Here is a 22,996-nt window from a genome sequence, read left to right on the forward strand (position 1 = left end):
ATAAAATAAGGTTATCATGTTAGTCCAGATGTTTTCACCAGGAAATATCAAGGTGGTAAGATCTGTTGACAGAAAGACAGGAGACATTATCAGTACCACACTGGATACCACACAGGAGGAACTGAGTGACCTTGAAGACAGGAGCAATCAACGTGCTGTAGATGAAACTAGATGACATTCAATGCAAAGCAAGACTCTTCTGGATTAAGAACCAAGATGTTTACTCAAAGCTGTTCATCAGCTCAAAGAATGTAAGGATTTGTCTGTAGTACTGCCTTGAATTTCCACTGTGTGGCCCTTGTGGGAATCATCCCATACATGGTTCTCAGTGTCACATTCAAGAACAGTGAAAGGAAGTTGAGACTGACTAGCGGACAGTCAGGCCGTACAGAAAATCAGGGGATGAGAGACCTGGATTAGGGCTCAAAGAGATTATATGCCTATAATATCACAGATGGAGAATAAAAATCAATACTTGAATGCCTTTTGCAATGTCCATTCCAAACTTCTGTCCCCTACGAAACCCAAGGGCTGCAGACATCCCCTGAATGGCTATGTGAATGGCTACTGCATGTGCTGTAGCTGTGTGAACTGTTCTGTAAAGACAGGTACGGCTCTTTGATTTCAGCAAAAGTTTTACCACAGTAGGAACTGAATAGGATTTACAGGCTTTGGCCCAGAAATTGAACTTTTTTGCCACCAAAGTTTTATGGACATTTTTCATACTCTAAATTAAGCTTTGGTTCACATAATCTATTTTAGCTCTTTCTTTTTTTTCCTGTCACAGCTTTACTCATAGCGCAGCTGCAGCATTTGTCTTGTAACAAGAAGGATCTGATAATCATGAAATAACCCAGATTTATGCCCGTAGTGCTGAAGCGGTGCCATATTTGTGAAAATAACTTAAAAAAAGAGAAACAATATGCAGCAGATGTGAAGGTTTTACCTTCACATTTAAGTACGTTTATACTGTCAGCGAGTGTGGGCTTAGCACAGCCTGACAGAGTTTTAACTTACCAGATGTTCCACGTGATCAAATAGATACTATACAGCTGTTTCCCATTCTTTTTACTGGGCTCAGATAAATACACAGTAAATGCTCTGAAATATGTTTATTGTACTTTGGCTAGTGTTGCAGCTGTTGCTGCAGAGAACTTACTTTTATCCATGGGCACAGAGAATGCGGGGAGAAACCAAAGGTGCTGTAGGAATGCTCGTTTTCCGTTACCATGAGGCGAAATTAGCGGCTGTTTGGTTGAAACAACCTTGATGATACTAGCCAGGGAGGGATGAAGAATGGATTTTTCATCTGGTTGTGGATGATGTGAGATTAGTGACCATATTTATGCACTGCAGAAGTGATTTCTGGTCTCTGGGTGAGCTGCGACTCCCGTGGGTGGGAGCTGTCCCGCTGGGCTGACAGTGTCACCCTTCCCGTGGCGTTTAACTCTCAGGGGAGGTGGTGGGTGTAGCGGCAGCAGCCGTCCCGCAGGCAGCTCACGCTAATCCCAGCTCGGGCTTTCAACACTGGAATAGAGACACTGGGTTGGATTCTGTATTCAGTGCAATACAGAAAACGGCGTCACCAGAGCTCCTGGTGGGGCTGCCTGCATCCCTCCTGTCTGCTCATACAGGTGCTGGCAGCGTGCCCCAAGTCAGCCATTTGATTTGTTTTTTAAAGACACACAGCTTTTTGGGGGTCAGTCTGAGCAACTGCTCTGAACTGCTTCAGGACTTAAAGGCCCAGGTTATGTTAACTGCCACACCTGTCAACTTGATTCGATAACAGAGCAGCTAAATAATAAAAAAGGAAGTTTCATTTCCCTTCACCTGCTTTTCTGATCTTGTTTCTCATTCCTCCCCCTCCAACTCCCCATGCTCTCCTTAGCCCTTTGACCTTACTGCTGCCTTCCTTCCCTCCTTTCACTGTCAGCCTCCTGCCTTTCCAGATCTTCCCTTACACCTGGAAAATTCTTCTTCTTGTCTACCAGGGGCCTTCCTTGTTCTCCTTTAAATCCTTCTTTAAAACCTTCATCTTCAGGCAGAGGAATTACTTTCATCTTTCATTAATAATCTCTTCAACATTTCTTGACTGCTCTGTTCTTTTCAGATTTATAGCCTGGTCTTGCAAACATTTACAGAGAAGTAACTATTCAGTTAGAAGTTTGGAGAACTAGATTGTTCTTTGGGAAGCCTTTTGAAATGGGAATATTTCTCACTCTGTAAAACACAATGTTCATTTATGGTTTTATGTACATTTTTATAATAAACATTTGTGGCCTCAGAGGAGCAGTGGAACATGCATGCAGATAACTTCTGCTTTTAACTTTTATTCCCTAACTCAAGGTATGGAGCATGCTCTCACAGATTTTTAAAGGCTGTGAGCAAAGTTACTGTTGAGAATATGACTTTATACCCAGAATCATATGAGAGGACCAGTACAAGGTGTACCTTTGATCTTAGTGATCTTCATTGTTTTGTGTTTCAGTATTGATTTGTATTTCAGGAATCTCAAGCGTCTGGACTGCCTGAATACATAAAGATTGTAGAAGTTGGGCCAAGAGATGGATTACAAAATGAAAAGGTAATTTTTCTCTTTTTTGGGAGTGTATTTTGACATGGATATCAGCATTATTTTCATTGTGTAAAATACACGTATCCTGCTAATTGTGTTTCTTCCATTTTATACTATAAATATATTTATTGATTTGTGTGTTAATAACTGTCTTGTCTATTAGAATAAAGGTATATTACTATTTAGCCAGATGTTAAATCATATAATTTCTTGCTATACTTGGTTAACTAGCCTTTCTCTTACTCTACTGCCATTTTTCTCTCTGGTATTTGTCTTGTCAATCAATCCCATTCTGTCATGACATAACTGGTAAATGCCATGAAACACTGACTATCTTCATAATATACATTTGTGCTACATGTGCTACTATAGTAGGAATAGTACAATAGGTTTTGTCACACTTCCTGCTGAACAGGCATGGAAAGAAAAAAAACCCACTCTTTTGATAATATTTGCCTGAAGAGTTGGTAGGGAAGCATGGAAGAAGATTGAAAGAGACTATGTAAAATAGGTTACATGTATCAAAACAATCATCTCTTTCCACAAACAGGAGGATAAGCTTATGTATATCATTGTTACTGATATCAAAGGTGTTAATAGTGTAAACAGGAGAATTACTCTGCCTCAGCTGTGGAGCTTTTTTTTTTTTCATTTTTCTCTGGTTGGACTACTCTGTGTTACCATTTCCTTTGTCACTACTTTGCTAGGTTGGTGTTTGGTTACTAACAATTAGTGGTGCTAGATCTATAACAAATTACATGGAGGTGCTTCCTCATTCTTTTGTGGCAGACAAAAAATGGAGTAGGATCATGTATACTGCCTAGTGCTTTCCTTGTGCAGTAGCTTCCTACTGTCATGAAACAGTATAGTTACAGTATAATGTATGAATATAGTTCATTTTTTAAGAAAAATAAGAATTGATTATGTGCTAAGAACATTTTACTTACAGAAGTTTCTTACCACATGAAATACTTTACTATAGTATATCTCCATGTCCGCAGGTGATAGTCCCAACTGATATCAAAATTGAGTTAATCAACCGGCTTTCCAGAACAGGCCTGCCTGCAATAGAAGTGACCAGTTTCGTTTCATCCAAGTGGGTGCCTCAGGTATGTAAAATCATCACCATTCAGAACTATTTCAATTTAAATGCCATTCCATGCAGTAGTAGTATAACCAGTAGTATAACCTGTATAATTATATAAGAAAATTGAACAGAAACAATATGTTGTTTATTTGTAAAATCAGATGCTGTTGTCAGACACCATTTACGCAGTTTTCAAGTTTTATGCTTTTATTCAGCTCAGCTGAAGTTGGGCTAATTATTAAAACGGAGGCAAAAAAAAAGCCAGCAAGCTGTGCGGAAAGCTGGTTACATCCCTCACTCAGCAGAGTTAGGGAGCGGTTGCTCCAGAAGAGAAGGGGAACTGGAAGCCAAGCACGATAACAAGGGGAGCAGAGGTTGTAGCCTTGTTGACCAAAGGGCAGTCCAACAGTCTGTGAGAGCAGAGGAAGGCTGGTGAGGGTAGCCAGGGCAGCCAAGAGTACACATACTCAGGTGAGTCTGCAGTGATGCAGCCGGGGAGTCAACCCTGTGAGAGGTAGTCAGGATCCAGTCAGTAAGGTACACGGCCAAGCATGGGCTTGGCTGCTGCTGTGCAGCTGCACTGTGTCTCAGGCAGGGAGGAAGCATGAGAGTGTCTCAGCTTAAAAGTTTCTTCTGAGTGAAAAGGGAGGGTAGGCCACATTAAGACTTCTTAACAGCTCTTTGGTGGAGCCTCTGCTGATCTGCTTTCCAGCTTTTATTGATGAGCTCCAAGGCTGAGGCTTCTCAGGTTGCTGTCTTCTTATCAGTGAGCTGGCCTTGAGTGCAGGCAGCTAAACTCTAAGAAGGGGACCACTCCGGGCCCTGATCAACAGAAATGCTAGGAGTACAGTTTGCCATGGTTACTACATAGGGTGTGAGAAATCTTAAATATTGTCATCGCTCTCCAAACATGAATAATTTAGTGGGTGATTCCCTATTTCCCCCTTGCAGCATGAGGGTAGGAATTTGTATGAGTATCTATGTGCAAGGGACAGCAGTAAATGGGGAGTGAGAGAATTGGGTCACAGGATGCTGAGTGGGGATGATGTATCAACCCTCCGAGTAAAGGACAGCTGGGATATAGGATGCTGAGCGTAGACATAGTGATAAAGATTTGAGAATATGAAGCTGTTGGGCTGCAGAGTACTAAGCTTGAGTATCGAGATGAACAGCAGTGGGGCTGATCTCTGGGGAACAGTCATGGTGGAGGGGACTTCTGTGGAAGCAACGTCAGTTCAGAGACCTAGAGTCAGAGAAGGAAAACCTAGGTGCACAGGGCTTGTGCAACCTGGGGAAACTTCTCTATAGAGCTCCCTAGCACCAAACTGGGAGAGGAGACTCCCCAGGCCTAGGGGTTGTTGGACTGTCATGGAAACTTGACTCTTCCCTGAAGCCAAACACCATTTTTTATCTGCTGCACTTGGTACATTTCCGTGTATCTATCCACCACGCAGTCCCCCTTTTCCAAACACTAACCTTACAGACGTGCACACACACACAAACACACATACACTTACATGTTAAGGATTCTAGTTAAGGAGAGATGTTGCAGTTCTATCCTGATTTTGAATTTGCTCACAAAGGGACAGTGACTTTCTGCAGTTAACAATATCGAGAAAACTCTTTACAATCAATGTTACCATTGTACTGTGGAATGGAGATAAAGAAAGTACTTGTGCATTTTATTTTGCTCTTTATTTATGTAAATATTCAGTTGTAACTGAAGAATTGGGATGGTGACACATTATTAATATAATTTAATGTTGTTCCTACCTCTTTTCTACTCTTCTGAGAACTAATAGTCATTGATGTAAAAAAGAAAGGTAGCATAGTTTTTTTTCTTTTCCCCTAAATGAAATTTCTTTTTCCACATTTGGAAGTGTGTTTGGACGATCTAAATTTGGCACTTTTGTCTATGTAGTAGTAGTTAGGCACATTACTTATTTTGCAGATCTAGCACTCTATCAGCAGCCATACTGAGTTTTGATGAATCATAATAATTTGCTTATTATTTTTCCAAAATTAATTTTTACATTTGGTACAATTCAACAGAAATTCCAGCCTTTCTGAACTCAGCAGCAAAACTACATGGGCATTAGGAGTGCCAGGTTTTCATCTGAGATTTAACACTGCAAATTCAGGCTTAGTCCTGAAGTATACTATGTAGCTCCTGTTTGTGCAAACTTAGTCATTCCCTTCAAGTAAGGAAATAAGTCAATACTTGTCTATATAATTTAAACTAATTTTCAAGAAATTACGCACTTGTTTGCACAGAAGCGTTTGAGTACTTGTATGTTTAGTAAGGACCACACAAGTTATTTACAACATAAAACATGAAATTAATTGATTTGAGAAAATACTGCAATTTTTAACGTTGTTTGTTTCACATCTTCTGTCAAAATGTATATAAAGTTTGTCCTTTTAAAACTGAGAATGCATCCTGGGCCTGGACTGTATTCCAGGCTTTCCTCTGAGAAAAACATGGTATGATCATACTGTTTCTTATTCATGAGTTAGCAGAGCAAACTGGCTGTACAGCACTCTCTAAGGGGCTCCTTTGATTTATTTCAGTGTTCCCGGTATTACCAGGGAAGGGCCTAAAGGAAGCATAATAGGAAAGGGGAAGAGAACAGCGACAATGCAGAATTTCTTTGGTGTCAATGCAGGGGCAATGAGTTTTCAGATTGTGTCCATTAAAAGCGGCTAGGCTAAGTTTTTCCAAGTGCCATCAAACTTTGGCAGTTACAGCAACAGAGAATAATGTAGGAGTTTTTAAACATTAGAAGGAAAGTCTAAAGCAAAGGTGGGTTTCTTCCTTTCTTGTTTAATTATTTACTTTCCCAGTGAGCTATTAGGAGTACCAAATTTAGCACAGGTTTGTCAGTTTTGGAAAAAATGAACAATCCCTTCTTATCTTAAATTCATGTCTGAATATTTTAATGGCTTAATTTGTGTTTAAAATGTTTTTTATTTAAAAGATAAGATTGTATTGCTTTGATAGAGAGTGCAGTCTTGACTTCGTCTTTTCTTTGCTCCTTTCTTTTTTCTTTTCATAGGTCATGGGAATAGAATTCACGGTTATGTTTAGATCACTCATTCACTTACTTCTTTTTTTAGTATTTTAAAGCTCTTTTATGGTTTCCCATCCACTGTTGTTTTTGGCAGAGATTTTTTTTACTGAAAAAAGCTAAAAGGAAAAGTTCCACAGTAGCGAGGTGCCATATAAAACAGGATCCCACACCTATAACCTAAACGGCCAAAAATTATAAATACCTACCATTAGAAAGCTTATTTTTAAAGAAATTTGGAAAAGAAATATTTTATTACAATTTAAAATCTTATAACATGCAATATGTGTTAAAATGGGATTTTACTTACAGAAAAAATAGTAATGGGACAAATGTAATACATATAATATTATTTGGACCTGGCAGCTTTTTACGGGTTGAAAAAGTGTCATTTTGGTTTTCTAGTATATTTTAAGTCAGGCTATAATTTTAAAGTGTGGAATTAGTTCCAGCATTTGCCATTCAATGAATCATTTGGTTTCAAAAATTATTCCTTGCCCTGAGAAATGTAGATACTATTTATATTAAATTAAGGAATGAAAAATTGTTCTTAAAAAGCTAAGGCATTACTAAATGTTTTTTTATGAGGTTATCAGATATGTTATGTGGTCACACTGATTTAGTTTATGTAGAAGCAATTACAAAAAGTTGCTTTGCGCCATTGCTTGTTTCCTGATGAGAAACGAGTTGTGTCTGGCTATAAGACACTTTTCATGTCATATATCCACTTCCTTATAGATACATGTTGGGCTCACATTTGAGAAGGCATACATGCATTTTTCTGATATTTTTAATCCATTCATTTTCATGGTAGGAAACCAGTGCCAGGAAGATTCCAGGTTGCCAGTAGTATTGTTACTTAATAATCTGGTATAATTTAATAACACATATTTAGAATTGTGGTACTGCAAAGCTATCAATCCGTTGAAAATAAGGAGTAACGAAAGCTTTGTAGTTCATATATCTTTTCATACAGTACTCCTCAAATGACTTTTCATCAGTGTGGAAAGAATCAGAAATCCAGTCTAATATTGTTTGCTTGGAAGATTTGCTTTTATGTGAGCTGATTTAAAAAAAACATTTAAAATACACTATGCATTTTTTAAAACTCAAAATCTGTAAGGCATGAAATATGAGGGATATGTTTTATTAACTGTATTATTTTCAGGCATGCACACCATTAAAAAATAAACTCATTTTTCCTCCACTTCTTTCAAGAAAATCTGCTTGTCTAAATAATCTACCATTTATTACATGAAAGTCCTAGATTCATCATCTTGATTAGTACATGGAGTGTATTTAATCTTGAGTAAAAAAAGTGTAAGAATATCTTAAAAAAGCAGTTTCTTTTGTGAGAGGAGATAAGGAAAAGAAATGCTTGAATGAAGTAATGGTCTTTGACCTTTGCTATAGTAAAGAAGTATTTTCTTCTTTTGAAAGAAAATTCTAAGTATATTAAAATGTTACACTATGCAGAGAACTGGATTTTTCTATATTTTTAAGGATAGACCTGTGATTAGTCTTTTCAAATATGCTGATTACAGTGTTGAGTAATTCAGGTTCACTTATGCTTAAGATTGTGAAGTTGCATTTATGAGAGTGCTGAAGTTTTCAAGATTTGGATGGTTTTAAAATGTCAGTTATTCTGTTAATTCCACCTATTGAGTCCATTGAGGTAAGTTTAAAGTTGCAATAACAGTTGATGATCAGCATGATCAAAAGTCTGTCAATTTATGATGCAAATTATGTTTTTACAGATACACACGAAAAGAAACACCGTAGAAATCTTACCCCCAATTCTATATTCATATAGAACTGGAAAGCTTGCAATTTAAATACTCAAAAGTTAAGAAATCCAAAAAAAGAGTGCTTGTACAATATTAGTTTAACCCCTTTGTTGTTAAACTTTTTGTATGAACTCTATACCTAATGAAGGCAAAAACACAGTCTGAGACAATTTCTGCTTAACTTAGAAAATAACTGCTGATCAATACAAATTATTTCTGTATTTCAGATGGCAGATCACAAAGAAGTAATGAGGGGCATTGAGCGGCATCCTGGAGTCCAATATCCTGTTCTCACACCTAATCTTCAAGGTTTTCATTCTGCTGTAAGTGTCTTTATAGAAGATGTCCACAATTACCTCTTTCATGTTACAGACACTTTCAGTTCAGTACCACAAACTAGCTATTTAATGTCATATAACCTATCCTGCTAGAACTAAGCTATAGTTTTTCTAATTAAAAACTCTTGGTTTTCATTGTGAAAAATGGGCAAATTCACAGAGCGATGTTAAGCTCTATATATTCGTATTTTAATGAAAGTATTAATCAAACAGGCTTTGCAAGTTCCTATAAATGATGCTTGTGTATAAAGAGAAAGACAATTCCTACTCCTTCTTTGACTTGTTGGTCCTAGAAAAGTTTCTGAAGAGTGTCTTCTTATTGGAAAATAGTGAAGAAGAATGAGGAAAGGGTCAATGAAATGAAAATGCTTTATAGGAATGTATTAGATTTCTTAAATTCTGCATTTCATTTTGGCAGAGTTCAGAAGTTTAAATTTTTTCAGTTCATACAAAATAAATATTCAAAATTATAGACTCGAAGTGTTTGGAATTGTGAAAATGGAGCAGTTCAGTCTTCTTAAAACATACACATTGATAGTCAAATCTTTACACTTTTTTGTTTTCTGAAAATTTTTCATGCTTCTGTGCTTTTGTCTTGATATAGGACAAGCCATAGTTGGAAAGCATACTGCTTATGGACATTTGTGGTGTAGTCTATCATTCAGTTTCTATACGCATCTGTTAAAACAGAAACCTGTACATAGGCAAGTTAACTATCAATAGGCAGATTTACAGTGCCACAACTTTGTCTGCAATGGTAGCTTGTATGAGTTTAATTAAACCTGCTATATCTCTATACCGTATTTAGTGAAAGGAAAACAATGCAAAAATAGTTGTAGGTTATTGCTGAGTTCTTTCTTGCTGCTATTTTTTTTTTCTTCCGTCTATTTGAAAGGATATTTGTTCTGTAAGGGTTGCTGAAGCTTAGACATTATCCTGCAGAAGCAGAGAGAAAAGGAAAAGCTCCATTCTTTTTCATAGAACAAGAGTATTATTCCCACTGGAAAGTGAGAATTAATTAGCTATTCTCCTAAGCTTAAATGTTTTCTTCTCCTATCATTTGGCTTTCAGCATTCTAGTTTGCCTCATGTTAGTTGATTTACTGAGTACTGAGGTACTGAGTACAAGCTCAGGCTAGTTGCCCCTTCAGTGAAGTCACCACATTTACACATTTTCTAGACTGGTATTTGCTCTGAGACTTTTTCTCAGCAGACTCTCATGTACACATTTTCCATATTATCCCTGTCGACTACGACACCAAGACCAACGGAGCCCTTGATCGTAGAGCTGGCTCTAACAAGGAAATTCCTGTTGTTTTTTGTTGCTGCTCCAGGCACATGCAGGCACAGAGCTTTCCTAAACATGAGAATGACTTCCTGGCATTCATGAGGAATAGGCAGCGGATGGATATTTCAGCATTGTTATATGATCTTTTCCTTTTCTGAAAAATGAATAAAAGTATCGATCATTGTTGTTTTCATAGTTGGTTCATATGATTTCCTACATCTTAATACCTTTATTATTTATCACTTTAAAAACATGTTTACCTAATTGCTTAGAAGAGGAAGGAAATATGCCATAGTGAACAAACTTTGATTCAATCTGTTTTTACGCAATAGATTTAAAAAAAATTGGAATGAAAATTATATTTTAGATATGAATGATATAATGTACTTTCAAATTCTAGATTGTTGTACAAAATTAAATGCTTAATCTAATCTTTTAATACAGTCTTATGATTCTGTTTTATTGAAATGTATTTTTCAGATTGCAGCAGGGGCTACAGAAGTCTCAGTATTTGGTGCAGCATCTGAATCATTTAGCAAAATGAATATTAATTGTTCAATTGAAGAAAGCATAGAAAAATTTGAAGAAGTTGCTAAATCTGCAAGGAATATGAATATTCCAGTGCGTGGGTAAATATAAAGATTCTTAAGTAATACAGAGTTACTGGAGTTGCTGTTACAGGGTTTTATTTTGTACCAGTAGAAAAGTATACTACCAAATTTTTACATTTTAGATGAGTTGAAATAATAGTCTTTATTGTGATTTTTTTTTTTTAAAGATTGAATATATTTAGTAATTTTGCTCTACGTTTTTTAACTGCTAATAGTGACTAGTTTTCTCTGGAAATTGAAAAAAAATAAGCCATGTGTATAAACATACCCATTTTATTATACAAATTTATTTTTATCATCACAGATAACCGAATAAAATTTATTTTGTGCTGCTCAGAACGCATAACACTGTTGTCTGCACCTTAAAAAATACCCTGCATACTTTTATATTATTGTAGCATTGATAATATATCACTTCATACACTGTCGAATCAAGGTATAAAAGTGATAGAACAAATTTATTCCTCTGAAAACTACAGGCATTGAAGTGTTTGGAGTCTCTAGTGCATGAAACTCTGGAATTGTCCAGTATTTATCTTTCTCTAGAGTACCTTCTTTTAAACTTGAAATAATCCTGAATGATACTCACCCTTGAACAGTCTTTCTTTTTCATTTCCATTTTCCAGAGCTACTTATCTAAGATTATTTGCGAAAGTCCTTGTGAATGCAAAAAGGCTTATGTAGGTTCAAGGAGAAACTCAACAGTGAGATTCATTGAGGATTACTAGTAATACAAACTACATCATGCTCAGAAAATTAGTAGACTTGAAAATAGATAGAGGTAGATACCTCAGAGACTAAGCGCTTGAAAATCTGGGAATAAATACTGGGATCTCTCTTTCCTCCAGAAATAGTGATGAGGTAATGCTCCTGCTCACTTTTGGCACAGTAGTGTGGTAGTTTGAGCATTTGCTTTGAGAAAGGGAGATCTGACTTCTAGTTATACCTCAGCCTCAGAGGATCACAGAATAACAGAATGGTTTAGGTTGAGAGGGACCTCTGGAGGTCATCTTGTCCAACCCAAGGATTTTAACACACACACATCCAACCAAGGATAGCTCATAAATGCTTGGGTCCTTGTAACCTAGCCTATTTATATGTTTCAGATCAAAAATCATTGAATAGAGAAGTAAGAACTTTAACTGTATTAAGAAACAGTAACTTGTATCAGAATTTAAATACTCTGCCTAGCTGCTAATCTGTCAGGTAGGGTCAGGGTTTGCCTTCCTGAGCAACTTCTCTTATAAGAGTTCTGTTTGTTTAAAAGGTCTCTACCACCGTTTGCCACATTTTTCTGGAACTAAATTCTGAGCTGAGAACATAACTAGAATTTGAGTTCTCCAGGAGGTCTGAGCTCAGGGATGCCTGAATTTTAGGTCCCAGATAGGTGCGAATAAGGGAATAGGCAGTCAATTCAGAAAAGACAGCATGTGTATGGCAACAAATGTTAGGCACTGGTGAACATTTTTACACGAAACTTTTGTTTTCTGGTTTTCTCAGATGTCTAGGCAATATTTTCAGTTTCATATTCCTGTATTTCACTAACAAAATTCAACCAAATGGCACAATAGAGGCAACCAAACATCAAGGGAATCCTCAAAGCTTATGCATTGTATATGTTTTTGTATAGCTATGGGTGTCAACAAATGGACTTTGCAACCCGTCCAGAAGATGTAAACTGCAGGTGATGAAGAAGCCCCTGTGGTGTACTCTAGATTGATGTTGGAGCTTAAAATGTTAACTTATCTTCTGCGCACTAGTTTTCACATGTTTAAGAAAGTGGCAACCTGCTGCTTTTTTTTCCCACAGATTGTATGTCTGAGGCATTTGTAATACACCAGTAGCAGTTATTCTGGCACTGATACAGTGTTGTGATGGAAATGACTCCCTTGATAGGATTCTACAACATTCCCATACATTTATTGTCTAGTATCTGATGTACTGTGTGTGGCAGTTTTTCTTCTGCACACAGCAGAAAAAAATGAGAAAGCAGCAGGATGGGAAGGCACGTACAGAGAGGAAGAAGTAAGAGGCAGAAAAGGGTCAAACAGAAGCAGAGCACTAAAAAAAAGGAGTATTATAATAATTAAGAATAAAAAGAAGGAAAACAAAGCAAGGAGATACAAAGAGAGGGGTATCGAGAACCAGGCAATGAAGCAAACAGAAAAAACAGCAGTACAGAGATGAAGAGAAATGAGATAATTGAACTCAGAGAAAATACAATCGGATTATGTTTTAAAAGTGCTTACTTTGTGTATCCAGTACAAAGATGTGTAATTTCACTTCCCTATGCAAACCTAGGCAAACTTCACACAGTACATGCAGGGCAATTTTATTGAGTCTGTCATGCCAGGTGCAATGTGTTACAAAACGCTTCAACAGTGGACTGCTTAATATCAGCGATGCTACAAAGTGAACAGATTCGAAGTCGTGAATGAAAATGATGTAAGTTCACTCCCGCTATAGCTTTCTTCCTTAGGCTTACAGGTCTAAGAAAAGTACATCATTCAGAAGTAGGAAGCCATTGGCAGAATCATTCGATTTGTGGGATTATAACCAAGTAAAGAATGCAATTAGAGAGGATAAGTATATTGAAGAGAAACTACATTTATGTTTATGTTACAGCTATCTTCATCACAGGATATTAGCTTGGGAACTAATTTATCCAGTGAAAAATAGAGGTTGAGGCATCAGGAGATAAGATACTGGAATTTTAGGAGAGGATCGTCTGGTATTTTTCCAGGGAGATCTAATATAACTCAATAATAAAGTAGCTAATCTGCTAAAAATCTGCTGAGAATCTAAATTGCAGAATATGGGGCCTTATTTCATAACAAAAATACCTAACTGAGGTAATAATTCGGAGTATCTAAAACATCCATTGAACATGGATTTCAGTATATGAAAATATTGAAAAGAAAGTTTTGAGCATGCTAGTGAGTTAGAAGATAAAAGAGAACTGGTTAACACAATCCGTTTGGACTTTGAGTGCACTTCTAAAAAATACCTCCCAGGGAGATTTTGAGGTGGCAAAATAGTAATTAATGAGAAATAAAATGTTGCTATGGATCAGAGTCTAGACAAATATGTTTTCAAGAGAATAATTACCAAGTATTGTGATACATTGAGTCTTGTTCCTGCATGTTCATACTCATTCAGATGCACTCTGCATGGGTTGCAGAGTTACAGGAATCTGGAGGAAGTATTGAGACAGAATGATTGCTCAGAAGTAAAAAAAAATAGGATTGTTTAGTGTCCATCTACCTCAGTACTTTCTTTTAAGCTCCAGTGTACTGTCTTTTGTTGAGTAGAATTCTGAAGACCAGAAGAATAATAGCAGGAGCACGAACATAGAAATGCAGAGTTCAGAAGGACTTTTTTTTGATGGTAGATCTCTTAGCAGTTGAACAAAGCTCTAGAAGGTGGACTTAAAAGTTTTAGTTAGTTAAAAAATGAAAAAATACCCATAAAGAAGGAGCATCAGTTTTGAATGCTAAATCTGGGAAGTAAACAAATCTGTTTATAACATTTCAGCTGCTTGTGAGGGCGAAGGTTATGGAAGCAGACTGTCATTTCCAACTTAATTCTAGGAGACTAAACCATAATTTTCTCTGGTACTAACACCCAACAAAAGCCTGCACTACTACAGGGAATTCATTAGGACTTGAGTGGAAGTAGTTCATTAGTTCCCAAATATTGTGGTACATTTAGAAGACTTGTGGAGTTTTACATTGTATTTAATGATATAAAACAGAGGGCTTCTCTTCCTCAATGAAAAAAGGTGTGGAAAAGATAATCAGAAAGTAAAACTTAAACAGAGATTTCATAGAAATATTCAGTGCAATCACGGTGACTTTTTCCTAGACATAAAACAATCAAAAAAGAATTAGCTATTAAAGCCTGCGATTTATGATCTTGATTTTTTGATCCCATATTTAGTTGCTACTAAAGAAGCTGCTTTTAGTGACAGATAAAATAAATGGCAATTTTGTGTCCCAGTTCCATGCAAAATTCTCTAAATGCTGAGACAGTCAAAGCTTTGTGGCAAGTTGTTCTTTATGCTGTGTTCTTTATGCTTTATATCCTGATCTGTAAGTTATCACATAGACAAGTCAAGCAGGGCCAGAAACTGACAGTTTCAGAAACTGAAATTTGGGAGTTTCTGTTGAATGACCTCAAAGTCAGCATTTTGGAAACAAAAGGATGGGATGTTACATAATTCATTAGTTGACATTCAGTATTTAGAATTGGTGCTTATGGTTTGACTGGTTGTTATTTAATTTCAAGGAGAAGATTAGTTTCAGGTTTTATTTTGTTGTGTGGCTTCTATTTACCGAAAATAATTATATATTGTTTACAACTATTGTTGTAACATGAGGCAAATCTGAGCACGACCACACAACAAGTCTGAGTTTGTAATCCTAAATCTGCTTGTAGTTACTAGAGGGAAGTAGGCAGCCTTCAGGCTATGTTTTATCGTATGTGCTTTTTAAAGGACCTGGCTTAGGATAGGATGAACCACTATCCAGATGATCCATCCTTTTGCTTGCAAAGGAGCTTGGGTCCTGTTCTATGTTAGTCATCCTATAGATGACTATCTAAGGCATAGGCTGTAGATGATTATCTTTGACATCAGAACAGATGAATCCCATCCTACCTGTGCGTAGGCTAAGGATTAGCACCTTGTAATTTATGTAAATTACAATAGATATAACAAATTTATTACTAGGCTTTGTGCTGCAAGGTAACACAAAATGAAGCTGTGGACTATATGGACAAAGACTTGTACTCTGTGCACGGAGAATCAATGTTTCATTTTTAATCACCCTTTTAGATATTGGCTACTTTTAAAGAACCATGGCCAAAACCTGCAGCCTTTGCTCAAGCAAGCTCCCAGGACTACACATTTTGGCTTCTAATATAAATTTTGTAGGCTAAATATTTTTCTTGAATTACTTAGGTAATAAAAATATTAATATGCATAAATTGTATGTATATTAATTTCAGTACAGAGATTGTTTCCTTTCTAAAGCACTATTATTGTTTAAAGTGTTATTTATTTGCAGGAAATGGATAATTTAGTGCCTTGCCCTAACTCCTTATTTGTGCAGTTGAAAAATACTTCCAAAAATAATTTTAAGGCGTTCAAATTTTATTTCCTATTTTTACTGGCAATTTAGAATTTATGTAGTGAGCATAAATCATTGGAAATCCTTGAATCTTATGAAAAATGCACTCAAACAGTTGAAACTAAACTTTAAGCTTTTGCATGTCTTACTGTTGCTACAGCTGCACTAACATTGACTCGATCATCATCCAGAAAATTTATGTTGTCAGCTGTCACATTTTAAATCTGTAGCACAGTACACAATTTTCTAAATGTTTACTAAATTACTTCAAATATTTATGAAGAATTGAAATCTTGCGTATGGTCTTAGAAGTTGGACTATTTATTAGCATCATAAAGGGGTTTTTATTTTTATTATTTTGTACATGCATTAAAACTTTACAATAACATCTGGGACACATTCTGTGAAGACACTAAGCCAAATCAGTTATAAACTGTGTGGTCAGCTAATTACTATTATGCATATTTTGCATGTGAAATAACACAAAATACTGCTGGTTTTAGAATTGCATCTTTTAATTCAGGTAGTATTAAAAACATCACATCTTTTTCAGTGATTAAAAATGAAGCCTAGCAGCCAGGATTGATGAAAAACTGTGGCAAGTGGTAATTTCAAGTAGTCACTTGGATTGTGCTTTAATTTAAATGTATTTTTAATGTACATATCAAGAAAATGTTAAGTAATTTCTGATTAAGCTAGATACTTCCAAGTTAATGTATTCCAAAATTTAAAAAGACAGAAATAAATTGCAAGTAATACAATAGAACAGTAAGGAAGTAGGGACTTGGTGTCCCCCTTTTCCACAAATGGTACTTCACTACCTACTTTGTGTCCTGTGACAGTGAAATAAAGTCAGACTATCTCCCTCTGAAACATTCAGTTCTGTATAGGACTGTCTTAGTCCTAAAAAAATTCACTGGGATTATAAGAGCTGAAAGGTTGTAATTTTTTTTTCTCTACTAAAAACACTTCTGCATGACCAGCAATTAAAAGCTGTATTTATGTCCCAGTCCTGAAAAATTTTCATGTGAATAGCCCTTTTGAGGCCATTTGGACTATTTGCATGTGCAAATGTGAATGTGTATGCAAATGTTTAGGGGTTCAGTGTTAGAAAAACAGATGCAAATGTTTGCTGTAAAGTAACTCTAGAAACATTTCCTTACAAAGCTGCTGCTTCATAAATTAAAGCGTATGTAATCACACATTAATTCTAAACTGGTGTATGTAATTCCTTTGTTTATAGTCCTATGTCTTTTAAGAATGAGCAGTATGGTGAAGTTCACAATACATAAAAGCATATTGAAATGTATCAATATTTGGCTTACATCTGTGTTGGTATAGAATTCAAATAGTCGTTGATATTCTTGAAATACAGCAATATTTTTTGCTATGACAAATAGATACCAAAAAAACGATTTTATGCAATATTATTGTTATTGTATATTATTATTATTATTACCTTTTATATTATGTTATAGTAAAGGTTTTACTTGATGCTAATACACAAGGTAAGACACAAAATAGTGGAAACTTAAAGAGAAACAATTGATTTTAGATATCTTTATCTTGTGCTAGTGATATTTGGATTTATTTTGAAGAAATGTGGAAGAACACATCAGTTTTATTTTAATATACTTTATAACAAGTAATTCCGAAGAAACATCCTGATTATCTGAAACTTCTGATTATCAAGACAATCTGATCTTTATAATTCAGTTCAATAATGCTTTTTTTTCTTTTATTACAGTTCATCTTAAATACCTTAATTCAAGATATTTGGATGGCCTTACAATACTGTATTTTATATACCTAATTAGAAGTATGATGAGATAAACTGCAACAATTCAGTTTTGCATAAATCAATACAGTTTAAAGCTGCATATGTTTTACTAATATAGACAGAAGCTTTGAACTCACATTATCTGTTATTCTGAAATATTTAGGGCTGGAGTAAACATGTTTTTTCGGATTGCTTTAAACCCCCATTTTTAGACTACACTGTATAGTTTAGCATAGTCACAATTATGTTGATAATAGGGTGATTTATACCATTATCACTTCTTTAGATAGTAAAACCAATTTAACACCTTCATTTCACTATAAATGGGCCTATAGTTGGGATTATGGGAACAACAAAATGTAGAAGAACATTTAATAGACTTGGAAGCAACACATTTTAGTATGCGAATGGTAAACAAATCTACCGGGTTACCCAGTATTAGGCAAGCTGGTCACAGTCCCCTGGAGAAGTTTGAGAAGCCGGAGATTGCTGGGATGTGGGGACTTGGTGCATTTGGTTGTACTGGGCACAGGTTAAGAAAAGGATGTAGGAGCCATTGCACTAACTCTTATCATACTGAATGATTGCACTATGTAAGAGGAGACATTTTCCTTAAGAATAACTTTATACCAACTTTTCTATCTGCAGGCACAAAAGAATGGGTAAAATATTATTAGTAGGCCAGAAGAGCTGCCTTTTTTTAAAAAAAAAAAAAAAACAGAAGGATACTTGTGGGAAGTAAAAATGATCCCTGTTTCTTCTTAAAGGGCAGCATAAAATCAGACTTGAAATGTTAGTATGAAATCATAAGGTAACAATACAATGCATTTGCTAGTATGTTACTGATTGCTTCATGGATAATTCGATATAGTTATTAAAAGTTAAGTGGTTAAGTGGCCCTTCATTATAGAAACCGTTTTGTTCTGGTTTTAGAGAATAAGTTATTTTCTAGAACATAGTTCACAATTTAACAGTGTTTTCTGGGCATTCTAAAAATAATAACATATTATTACTATAGGATTCACTTTGAATAGCATATATATTACTCGCAACTGGGTACTAAATACATGGAGAGGTTGTTTCTTTTTTTTTTTTAAATCAAATGTGGGAAAACAATCCTGGCCTTATTTACACATTTTGGGCTTGGCTTGGAGATTCTGTTTCTGGAAGAATCTCCTTTCCCTCCTCTCTTCTTTGTATTTCCCCTCTCCTTACAGTAAAGATTGCCTGTTTTTAACAAATGGCTTCCTTTGCAAAGAGACAGAATATATCAATCTTAGTATTATGAATTCACCAAATGATAGGCATATACATTTTAGCACGAACATCCAATAAAAATAAATACATCTGCAGTGAACATGGTAAATTATATGCGAACTTACACTATAATAATAAACAGGAAACAGCAGCATCTGAGTCTGCAACTGGCTTCTCAGGAGGCTCCGTGCTTCCAGCTGTGGTAGCAGCTGTGGATCTGGCTCTGGAACTCTTGCTGAAACAAGCTGACAAAGGGCTGATTACAACATGGAGTTCAGTTTCTGCTTGGATTCATTTTCCTTTTAACACACTTTGGTTATGAAAAGTTTGCTCATTTACCCTGTTTGTGGTTTTATATCCTGCACTTCACAGTCATTGAGCTAGTGTGGTGATTATCACCATTCCTAGTGACCTTGATCGTGGGGACCTTATACTGTCTGTACCATTTGTGGAACATTGCAATTTGGTTTTGGCTTACTGGAAGAAATTGAAAACTCTCTTCCTCTTCCTTCTCCCTCCCCATCCCCAGAGGCTGTTCAGCTTTTTTGTCCAAAATATTACAGAGTAAAGTTGTTGGGGTTTATTTTTTTAATTATTTTTATATGCACAGAAAACAATTTAGGAGAAGACCAAATGATACTCACCTGCAGTGAAATCTGCAGAACAGGCAAGAGACTGGGTAAACTCTGCCAGGTGAAACAAGTAGAGAACTTCTTTTTATCACTTTTTATTAAAGGGAGGAATTCTGATTTCACAGAACCTGACTGAGCAAAACAGCGTTTACCCATGTGTTCCTAAAGCAGCAGTATAGATATATTCACTTATTGTAGGTCCTTCTTTCCACCTCTGGTTTCATGGGCTCTTTTCTTGATTGCATGCTAAAGACATAGTTAAGCTACTAAAATGTCTGGCCTTGATTCAGCAAAGATTTAAGCACATACTTAGGATTAAACACTTCCATTGCAGAGTCTGCTTTGTGAACTCCCAGATATTTGCTTCTGCTCTCATACTGTGGAGTGTCTCTGGTGAATATCCTGAGACCAAGACAGTCTTTTTCATTATAAAGTCTTTTTTTCTTTCAGTCCTGCCATCTTTTTAGAAAACAGCTGTATTCTCCAACTTAATTGAATCCCCAAATTAAATCCCAGTTGCCTCTGTAGCTCATTACTCAAACTCTTCCCTCTTTTTCCCTCTGCTGCTTTTCTTCACATAGGATCTTGCTTTTTCTCCTAAGGAAAAATACAGTATGCTCTTCCTTCTGTCACTCTCTTCTCCCTCCCCTCCCCTAATCCTTTCTCTTGCTCCTCCACTGTCAGAGCAGCAGGAGTTTCTTGTCTACTTTCCATCTGTACCCCTTCCACTTGCCCCAGTGACCTCATGTTCTGTTCTTCCTCTTATTTCTCCCCTCCCTTATTCTCTTCTTAACCTCTCACTGTCCTCTGGCTCTTTCCCACTGCCATATAAGCAAGTATTTGCCTCTTAAAAATTGCACCTTTGACCCTACTTGGTTCTTCATATCATATCTCATCGCCTATCTCTTCTTCATTCCTAAGCTCATTGAAGGCGCTGTTTATAATTACTGTCTGGAGACCCTCTTCTGTGATTCCCTCCTATAACTCCTACACTTTGGCTTCTGTTCCTTGCTTGCAACTGCAATAGCTCTCACCAAACTCCCTGATGACAAGATCTCAGAAACAGTAGTCTGTCCTCATTCTTCTTGACTTGTCAGTAGTGTTCGCTGCAGTTGACCAGACTCTTCTTTAAACCTGTGTCTTTTGTTGCTTTCTGTGGCTCTGTCGTGTTAATTTTCTTCTTTCTAAGGAGTTCTTCAGCATGTTCTTCAAAGTTGTCTCCCATTTTGGAGGGTTATGGCTGGAGGCCTTGGGGCTCTGCTTTGGCTGGATTCTCTTGTGCTTGTAATGCCTTATGGGTTATTTCCTACATAAAAAAGAAAATGTAACAGTCAAATGTATCTGTAGATAACAGATCTACTTTCCTATTGAAACCTATTTCCTCTCACTTAAGCTTATTAATTTGGAACCACACAAATACAATTACAAAGCATCCCACCTAGTGCTGCCTTAACTCTAGATGTCTTGGCAGATGCTCAGACCAGACACATGATTGTCTTCCCTCTTTCACACAGACATGCATATTTTCTCCTTTCATATGCTAGGCTCTCTGTACCCCTGCTAGCTGTACTCAGCCCTTGCCTGCATCTGTTCCAGCTTGCATTACTTTTTCTACAGATGATTCAAATTTTATCTCTTATTTCCAGTAAGAATATAGCAAGACCATGTCAAATGGAATTAATATTTTATGTCCTCTATTAAAAATGCTTATTTTGATATATGTTTGGAGTGCATTTTACTCTTTTACAACCTCATTTAAGCATTTCGCTTTCTTTGTCATTAGCATCAACTGAGTCCCATTTCTATTGTAGTTCTTTACCTGTTGAGTTCTTTCAGTAATCCCTATTTTCTCTAGTTTAATATTGAATATTGGATGCCCAAATAGATTATATCTATCATATTTTCCTTGTTTAAAATGTCAGTCTAGTTACAATGGTGTAAGCATGCAGAGAGTTCATAATCTCAAACAGATTTGTACACTGTAGTAGGCAGATTCCTCAGGCCACCACATACTTTCATACCCCAGCAGGCCCAGCTGAATTATGTGAGCTCAGGCAAGTTTCTGCTCACTGGTGTGAACCACAGGGAGTATTCCCTTGTTCTCTAGATACCTTTTGGCCTGCTTTTACTTTTGTTTGCCCTTCCAGATGTCATTCATGCCACATTATCACTACCAAATGCACGTCTTCTTGATCTAACATATGTAACCATTAGGAACATGTAAAGATATATGTAATTAAAGGGAACATGTGCACATATGTACTGTATGTCTTGCATTTACTTTGTATTTAGTACTGTTCTTGCTCACTTCATCATAAGTGCTGTGGCTGATGTTGCAAAATAATTTCAGTAAAAATGTGTATTCACTAGCTCTAGGCACTGTAGTATTATGTAGAAAGCAGTCCTTTGGGTCTGAAATTTTTCATGCTTGGTTTCATTTGAAAAACTGTGTATACATGAAAAAAATTAAGGAAACTATCCTGAATTGTTTTTGAGTTATGGGTCACTGAAAAGCAGGGCAGTGTTTAACTGTTAACAGTAGCTACTTTTTTTTATATTTAATGTAGATAAAAAAATTTAGAACTTTGAAACTTAAACAGTGACATCTAAATTGGGGGTGATATTTAAGGAAGTCTATGGCCAAGTTTCAAAAACCTGGTTTTCATAATGACATACAGATAATTGAAATCATGCCTACTAGGCATCTGGACTAAAATTATGAGCAGAATGTAATGGACCCAACCACTTTCATGGAAACAAAATCCATTTCCATTTCTTTGTCAGGGCTGATCAAGTTCTTTTTAGGTACAAGGTTTGCTTCATTCTTACTGCTACTTCCAGTGTGCCAACACCATACCTTCATATAAGGGATGGAATATGTTCTATGTATTAAAATGTTGACATTTTTTTCCCAATTTGTTTTTGCCTGTTACTCATCCTAATTTCACATTCTATCAACCGGTTTCTCTTTCAACTGCAAAGAAACAATTAATCTTTTACCCTACGGACCTTGACTGCCTACAAACTGGCATCTGTTCAATCACATTTGCATTATACAGTGTATAATTTTACATTATATCCTTCAGTGTTGAGGGAAAGGGAATGGTGGGGAATCGATGAAGGCTCTTGTTCTTCTATTAAGCAGTTGAGCAACCTCCCACTGGGACTGGGGCTCTGCCCGCCTCTGAATCTGTTGTAAATCCCTCTACAGCCACACTTATTTTGATTTTGAATGGCTGTTTCTGGTTAGTTTAATCCTATTCCTAATCAATTTAAGATAAACAATTAGAAGTTTAATTGGAATTTCATGGCTCTTAATTGCCATTAAAAAAAAGAAATTTAAAACAAATTCTACACTAACACAGCATTAAGACTGAACAACGGAGGCTTGGTTGTGGCTTTCAATTTTTGTGCTTTATGGAGCCGATAGCTGCCGAGAGACACA

The 22,996-nt window shown here is 36.2% G+C and overlaps 1 protein-coding gene across 2 annotated transcripts in view; it reads left to right on the forward strand.

Annotated features, from left to right (window-relative positions):
• Window positions 1-22,996, forward strand: part of HMGCLL1 (3-hydroxy-3-methylglutaryl-CoA lyase like 1) — an 86,638-nt gene that overhangs the window by 20,928 nt on the left and 42,714 nt on the right. The window contains exons 2-5 of one of the 2 annotated variants that reach the window (XM_087776885.1): window positions 2,507-2,584; window positions 3,577-3,684; window positions 8,745-8,840; window positions 10,623-10,771. In XM_087776885.1, the coding sequence (XP_087633011.1) occupies window positions 2,507-2,584; window positions 3,577-3,684; window positions 8,745-8,840; window positions 10,623-10,771 (431 nt within the window). The remainder of the gene's footprint in view (window positions 1-2,506; window positions 2,585-3,576; window positions 3,685-8,744; window positions 8,841-10,622; window positions 10,772-22,996) is intronic. The other variant, XM_087776886.1, reaches the window with a different exon arrangement.

This window comes from Nipponia nippon, unplaced genomic scaffold (genome assembly GCF_047370975.1).
Source record: "Nipponia nippon isolate SJK-2023a ecotype South Korea unplaced genomic scaffold, ASM4737097v1 scaffold_4, whole genome shotgun sequence".
Taxonomy (NCBI): Eukaryota; Metazoa; Chordata; class Aves; order Pelecaniformes; family Threskiornithidae; genus Nipponia; species Nipponia nippon.